General features: G+C 39.6%; 1 protein-coding gene across 3 annotated transcripts; it reads left to right on the top strand.

The window, feature by feature from the left end:
* Positions 1-732: 732 nt before the first annotated feature.
* Positions 733-2381, top strand: LOC149156894 (short-chain dehydrogenase reductase ATA1-like). Of its 3 annotated transcripts, XM_089445354.1 has the most exons (4): positions 733-883; positions 976-1098; positions 1238-2023; positions 2293-2381. In XM_089445354.1, exons 1-3 carry the CDS (start codon positions 861-863, stop codon positions 2007-2009), a joined length of 918 nt encoding a protein of 305 aa, XP_089301480.1. In that variant the 5' UTR covers positions 733-860; the 3' UTR covers positions 2010-2023; positions 2293-2381. The 3 variants fall into 3 exon arrangements, with proteins under 3 accessions (XP_089301480.1, XP_089301479.1, XP_089301481.1); XM_089445353.1 differs by having other exon boundaries at positions 1238-2381; XM_089445355.1 differs by lacking the exon at positions 733-883 and having other exon boundaries at positions 970-1098; positions 1228-2381.
* The last annotated feature ends 5658 nt before the right edge of the window (positions 2382-8039 follow it).

Here is an 8039-nt window from a genome sequence, read left to right as displayed (position 1 = left end):
TTCTTATAAAAGTTATGGTGTTGAACAAAACACACTATTTTAAAGAAATAACAGTGATGGTGTTGAACACAACACAATGTTTTAAAGGGATGAGATGTTATCATCAAAATTATGTAAAGCTTAATCAAATTTGAATACCCTCTAAAATAATTTAATTCCCCACAAATACTTCATTCACCAAACAATTTCATCCTACACCGTTTAATCCATTAAACAATCTCATTTAAAAAAAAAAAAATCCAAATGAAAAATGCCAAAAAATTCACCTCGTTAGCATACACCTGAATTGTGTATTAGCGTTTTTGTGTGCAACCACGAGATTGCCCTAGCAAAGGACTGGAAAGTGGACCCTACATAACCAATGAATGGCATAATTTGATATAAGTAATCAATTGATGTATTAGATAAAGATGCAATCGACAGTGGAATCCTATTTTAATTATTGCACCTCACACAATAAAGTTGTTACAGTGGTCTGATTTTGTTTGTGGGTTACAGTGATCTGTATACGGGATTTGAGACAAAACTAATAAGTTTTCTGGTTTCGTTTGTGGGTTACAGTGATCTGTATACTGGATTTGGAAGTAACTAATAAGTTCTTTTTCCATATTTAAAAAAAAAATTCTCACATAAAGGGATGATATCTCTTTGTAAACTATCAAATATAGGCAAAAACGTTTTATTGATCAGATTTTAACCAGACACAAGAAACCAGCCATATACTAATAACATTCATAACAATTTAAACTAATTCTTTAAGCTTTCTTTGTTCTATATCTTACATATGTACATTTGGTTCTCTGTATCTTCTGTCTGTGCATGTATTTATTTGATTTGATCTATTTGTAAGCCGTCAGACAATGTCCAGGCCCGGTGCTGAAAGGTAATGTAAACTCTTGCAAGTCTTTGTTGTTATGAAAAACCAAATCTTCAATGTGAATGTTTTAGAAGTGATCAGTTACATTTCATTGACAGGCTACTTGTGCAAGGAATAAGAAGGCTGAAGGCACCACCATCATCAAGCATTAGGGCATATCTACCTTCTCATAAATTATGCTTCAGGAGTATATCTACGATTCCTTCTCACACAGCCAAAAGGTAAGTTTTTGATTGTGAGCGGGTTTGATTTCAGCTTTGCAAGTTCCAGGTGCAAAGATTGGATTTTAGCAAAATTTATTTGCAGTTCAAATTGGGTTTAGTTTTGATTTCACATCAGACTGGGTTTAGTTTTGATCAGGCTGGAAGGCAAGATGGCAATCATAACCGGCGCAGCCAGCGGCATTGGAGAGACCACAGCTCGCCTCTTTGCGGCGCATGGCGCCCGGGTTCTGATAGCAGACGTGCAAGACGCCCAGAATCTGGCAGAGGAATTGGGCAACGGATCTCAATTTATCTTCTGCGATGTGAAGAAAGAAGATGAAGTAGCGGCCGCAGTGGAGAAGGGGGTTTCAATGGGGGAAGGCAGAGTGGACGTCTTCCACCACAACGCGGGCATTTTGGGCGCGGTCGGCCCTATTGACGAAACGCGCATGCCCGAGTTTGATTACACAATGGCCGTCAATCTCAGGGGAGCTCTTCTGGGCGTCAAATATGCAGCCCGCGTTATGAAGGCTGCGAAGAAAGGGTCCATCATTTGCACGGGCAGCGTGGGCGGTGTCGTGGGAGGTCTGGGTCCTCATGCCTACACTGTCAGCAAGACGGGTCTGGTTGGGCTCGTGAGGTCAGCGGCAGTAGAGCTCCGAGGGTTTGGGATTCGCGTTAATATGATCAGTCCCCACAGCGTTCCCACCCAGATTTTGGCTCAAGCACGCCGAATTCTCGACTGCGCACCATTCTCCATGGAATTGGCCGAGAAAAAGGTGAAAGAGAATTTAGTCATGCCAGAACGTTGGCTAAATACTCTGGACGTGGCTCAGGCGGCACTCTTTCTTGCGGCAGAGCAGGATTCCGGCTTCATTAGCGGGCATAATCTGGTGGTGGACTGCGGGCAAACGGTGACCAAACCCTAAGATAATGTTCACTGGTACACCACTCTTTCTCCTCTGTTTAGAGAAGCCATAAAGACTGGCATGGACTGATCTAATCTCAGGAGCCTGCAAGTGACACCCACAATTTATCCCCACAGTCCAAACCCTTGTATATATACATACTTAGATATAAAACAAAAACCCCTATTGTTGTTTTCCCTAATGGATATCAAACCAGGTTAAATGAATATAAACCATGAAACAACCCAACCCATAGATCAGATAATTTTTAGCATGTAACTAATACAATGTATGTTGGTTGCAGTGGGCGGGATTGTAATTTGTGATGTTTATATTACCTTCACAAAACTGTTACAAATATTCTTTTCCATATAATTGCATCTGTGTGATTTTATATCGGCGTCTCATATCTGCCGCAAATCTTTTGTGTATATTGACCATATGATGCACTCGGCGTGCATGATATGACGGTTGGGGCAGATGACTTTCGCTCCCCCAGTCGTGTTCGATTTCTGCGAGGATTTTTGGCTTCGGCGACATATGTGGTGGTTTTGTCATAAAATCAGCTGGCTTCGGTCGTATTTCTGACTGGCTTCGGCCATATTGTATTTTGGCTTCAGTCTTATTCTCACTGGCTTCGGCCATATTGTAATCTGAGGACTTCGACCATATATAAGGATTTCTCTCTGAAAAAATATTGACCATATGTCATCTCTATCTGCATTGTTAAAACAAGTAGATTTCCTAAAGTATAATATGCTCTCATGCATGCGATGACTGATCTTTTGAAAATTGCACGTCGTGTGCAGAGGGGATCTCCTAAGGTAGTTGATTGTTCAAAACTGCGATCTTTTGAGTACCCAATTTCCACCGTACATCAAAATCTCTTACATTAAATACAAATGCAACATCGATGATCTTTAGATAATTAAAAAAAAAAATTAAAATATATATTTAATTAAAAAATGTAATGCAACATCGATGATACTTTTTTATCTCTTTTAAATGAAGTCGATGATATCTTTTTATCTCTTTTTAAATGAAGGATAGTTTTGAACATCCAATTTTGTAGTGTAATTTGAAAGAAAAAAGAAGAAATAATTTTCCAGTGTAATATGAAAGAAAAAAGAAAAAAGAAAGAAATTATTTTAATGTCTACGAAGTTAAAAATAGCCTATAGAATAGATTGCTTCTTCATTTGCTTGGTGTATTCGATCTTTTTTTTATGAAGCTTCACAATAAATGATCCTAGCTTCTCGACAAACCCCTAGGTAAATAGATTATCCCAAGAGCTAGCTGCTAGAATATAAGTTGTAAAAATTAAAAATCGAAATAGTTTTGGATATTACCACCTTCCTTGAGTAATTTTTTTTTACATTAATTGCTAAAAAATTCATTCACATTGAAGGGAGAAAGGCTTTTAAAAAGTGATAGCTTGACTCTTTCCATCATAAAATTTTATATTTATTTTAATGAAATATTTGTATTATATTATTAATTAATTAAAATTATAATCATATATGAAATAAAATGGAATAAATGTACATAATAATAATATTATTTTTTAGATAATAAATATAAATAATTAAGTCTTTTTGTGTGGTGAATTATATTTTTTAAAATTGGAAATTATCTAAAAGGGTTAAAAGACTTAGGTCGATCTCTCAAGGGGAAGACGATTATCATTGCCAAAAAATAATTTTCTATATAGAGGTACACGATAATTGAGTAGAAGAGTTCCAAAATTATACAACAAAGAGCGTTGAGCTTAATTGGCTAAAAAAAACATCAAAAATGAAAACCTAATATGATGAGATCATGACATCAAATCAGGCAAATGGGTCTAGATCTGTCGCAGCAACCTCGATGGGATCTTTGTCATCCCTAGTTGTACGCCCTATTGAGGACAGGGTTTCGAGGTGTTCCTCTATGAGCGCCATCCATTAGTCCAAGTCTTTCATATGCTGCTGCAGGTGCTTGAGAATGTGGAGAATGTCCGCTCGATGTTGATGCCGATCCAAAAGGACTTTACCCAACAAGAATTTCATGTGTCAGTAGAGGTTAATTGTTTTCCTGTATTGATTATACCTACCCAGAATGTGGCTAGTATTAGGAACCAAATGTGCCAACTCTGCAACAAATTTTGTATTTGAGAAGTGAGATCTACGAGAGGAGCCCTCTCCCTCGACATGGGTGAGTTCTTCCTAGATGGGATTTTGAGTGATTGTCGATACCTGGTGAATGCGTCCTCCAAATGATGATGCATCTACATGTTTCCCTTGTGGGTCCTCTTTTGATAATAAGCAACCCCCTTGCACACCCGAGCTCACTGACAAGGCATGGGAACGAGAGCCAAGAAGTTGAAAAATCTAACACTAGATGGGGGAGAAAAGACATTGAACAAGCTCTAGGGAGGTTCCACTTCACAAGAGCAAGGGGGGGGGGGGGGGGGGGGGGTGGCGTGGCGGGGCAGTGAAAAAGGAATAAACACCACAAGAATCTGTTAAGTGAGCCCAACAAAGATAAGGAGATTGGTGGTGAAGGAATGCCAACTACTAGCTGTGGAGAGTGAAAAAATGAATCACCAATAGAGCCCATAGGAGGGATGAGGGCAGGGAGGAAGAGAGAAGGAATAAGGGAATTTTGAGAACGGGAGATGGAGGGCCGACCCTAAGGAATCTAAAATGCCAAGAGGGGGTAAGCGCAGATATGCCGGGGATCCAAAGGTTGATGCATAGAGGAAGACATAGAGAACAAAAGGCTTTGAGCTCCGAAGCAGCTTGTAATTTGATCAACCTAGAAGAGAAAAATGATCAAGAAAAAAGAAACAAATGGTAGAGGGGAGGAACTATACTGTCCTCCTTATGCTGCAATCGGAGTAAAGAATGAACATTTGCCAGGAAAAGAAAGGGTGATGTTCCCCAACTAGAGCACCAAAGTTCTAGGCAGGGACAAGTTATTAGAGGAACTAGTACTGGGCTCGACCATTTCTCAAAGTCACTTGCAAATGTCGTCGAACACAAGGAAGCTAGTAATAAACCATACTGCATACCCCAAGGCCATAGATAAATGCTTCCTTCATTGGAAAACATGAGAACGCATACAAATGCCATTGAGGCAATGTGAGTTATGTTGAGGGTTGGATGCATGTTGTTCTGAGTGATGGTTGGCATGCTCCAACTCTAGGCAATTAAAACAATCATAGGGGCGTACTACCATGTCACATGGTTCTTTGGCCAGGTGGGACAATGACAACCCATGCCCCCACCCTTTGTCTTGATAACACCCCATCCAAGGCAATTGAGTCTCTCTGAATACGCAGTCAACACATCTTCTTGCAAGGGGAATTTGGTAGCTACAAGAGTATATGGGAGAGGAGGAGTTGATGTAGGCATAATTGGTTGTTAGGTCAACAATTCCATTACTAGTCTGTCGGACATGGGTAGGAATAATCACTAATATTCTAAAGATAAGAGCAGGGATTTCATTGAGGAGTGCTTCCAAGCGCTAACTCATAGAGACTTTATGAATTGAGTAACCATTTTGAATTCTTCGAAGCATATTCACATTGAGTTAGGAGTCTCCTTCAACTAAAAGCTTAGTTATTCCTTGGCAGTGAGCTAATTCGAGCCTCGTAATGAGAGCCATAAGCTCCTCAACATTGTTATTATTGATACCAAGGGTGCTAGTATAGATGAAGAGAGGTGTTTTGTCATGATCACATAGGATACCTCCATATCTCGATGGACCAGGGTTTCCTTTTAATGCCCCATCAAAATTTAGCTTGAGGAAGGAAGGTGGAAGGGGTAGTGAGGCTGAAGGGCTAACATAAGGGGGGGAAGTAGAAGTAAAAGAGTATAGGGTAGAATGGGAAGGAGAAGGGAACCAACGATGAAGGATGTTAGCTTTGCTACTGGAGGCTTTCTAGTCATGAGGGGACAAAATGAGAGAGAGGACCGACTCCTTGATGTTAGAAATGGAGTTCCAAAGGGAGTCAGAGGGAAGAGAAGAATCCTTGAAGATTCTTCTATTGTTCTCTTTTCAAATTTCCTAAAGAAGGACGTTAGAGGCAAGAGATCAAATTTAATTGAAGATTGGGTTCGAGAAAACCTGGGAGCACCAACCTACTATAGTGTTGAAGATGTTTGAGGGGTATCTATTAGAAAGAGTGAGGATTTCCTCAAGTTTGTACCATAAATTTTCCTAGAACACACAACTATTAAGGATATGATCGAGATCTTCAAGATGTAACAAGCATAGTGAACAACGAGATAGCCCTTGATAATTGCACTTCTGGATGTTGTCCCAAGTTAATGACTTGTTTTGCATCATAAGCCATAGGAAAAAGGAGACTTGGGGCCAAAAGTTTTGTTTCCATATTTCATTCTAGATTTCCTTTGTTTGTAGAAAATGGAGCCCTGCTTCGAGGTGATAAGCCTCATGGATAGAAAGATGCCTTTGGATGAATACCCGCATAAAAAATTATCATGAGTGTGTGAGAAGGGGCTACACCATTTCTAAAGGTTTCTCCAAAAGTTTTCCAAAGTGTTAGTGTTTGGCTTGGGAGTCCATACCTTTGATGGAATTCATTAGTGCCATCTCAAACTAGGATTGGATGCAGCCCAATAGTCAGAGCCTAGTTCTTCCTTGAGTTGTCATTTGTATTCTCAATTTGTCAAGATTCTCTTGGTCACCAAGTTTAGGGAGTTGCTAATAGGAGTCATTCCATAATAGAGTTGTTTGACCATCTTTGAATTCATAGAAACAATGTTGTTGGATCATATGCAAACCTCTTTTTTCCAGGGTCCATATAAATGAAAATAGCGTTGTAATATGCATTTGAATGAGGAGCTGCATTGGTGTTTGGGGGGCATATTTCTGGAGCAAATTCTCTTCCATATGTTTGGGCCTCCTTATAGTTAGCGCCACCAGATTTTGTCTCCCTGAACTGTTGCCATCGTCTCGGGATCTCACAATGCTAGTCCTCTATTTACCTTTGGTCTACAGAGTTTGTCCCATGCCACTAGAGACCATTTTTTTCCCGAACGTGTACCTCCCCAGAGGAAGGTTCTTTAGATATGGAAAATCTATTGTAAAATTGTGGTTGGAGCCATCATTTCTAAACAAAGATATATAGGGGGCATCTATAATATAACTTTAAGGAGAACAAGTCGGCCCACTATCTTAAGAGATTTGAATGTCCATCCGACCTATTTTTTATTGAGATTGGTTATTAATTCTTCCCATATGATGCATTTGAGGGAACTTACAGCTAGAGGGGCTCCTAGATCTTTTGAGGGAAGTTTGCAAATTTGAAATCCTAGGATCCGGGCTATGTGTCTCTAGACAACCAACTGAGTTTTTAAGAAATAAACATGAGATTTGGTCTTATTAATGTTCGTACCTAAGGTCAGAGAGAACTGTTCCAATATTTTTGAGAATTCATGTGCTTCATGAATCAGTTGTGTGCCCATGCTCATCATGTCATCTACAAATTGTTGATGTGTAAGTGGAAGATCATCTCCAAACAACCTAAGACACTAAAGTCTTTTCTCGATAGTCACAACTTTTAGCGAGCAACCTAGCCCTTCCACTACAAAGATGAAGAGGAATGGCAAAAGTGGGTTCCTTTGCCTGATCCTTGAATATGATGTCGAGGGAATAGAGGGAGATCCATTGACAACGATAGTAAAAGAAACCGAGGATAGAAGATTGCTGATCTAGTTGACCCACTCATTTGAGAAGTTGAAAGCTCCAAGGATATTTCTTAAAAATTGTTAGTCCTTAACTTATCAAAATATTTAGAGAGATAAAACTTAAGCATCATACAAACCTTCTTTGTAATTCTCAATAAGTTGATGGCTTCGTGTGGTGCAGGTAAATTCTCGGTGCGGACACAAACAATTCCTCTAGCTCGAGAGAGCGGGTTTAGCCACAAACAAACAATCTATGGAAAATCTCCTTAAGCTAGAATCAATTAAGAGGGCCTACCTCTTAGAACGCTATTCCGCTTGGTGATGATCCTGCTTCCTCACTCCAACTATCTTCTGT

The sequence above is a fragment of the Pinus tabuliformis genome, chromosome 9, assembly GCF_031772625.1.
Source record: "Pinus tabuliformis cultivar Carrire ecotype Pingquan chromosome 9, CPIR1, whole genome shotgun sequence".
In the NCBI taxonomy this organism is placed as follows: Eukaryota; Viridiplantae; Streptophyta; class Pinopsida; order Pinales; family Pinaceae; genus Pinus; species Pinus tabuliformis.
Note: the sequence above shows the minus strand (reverse complement) of the source record. Positions and strands in the feature narration are given on the sequence as shown.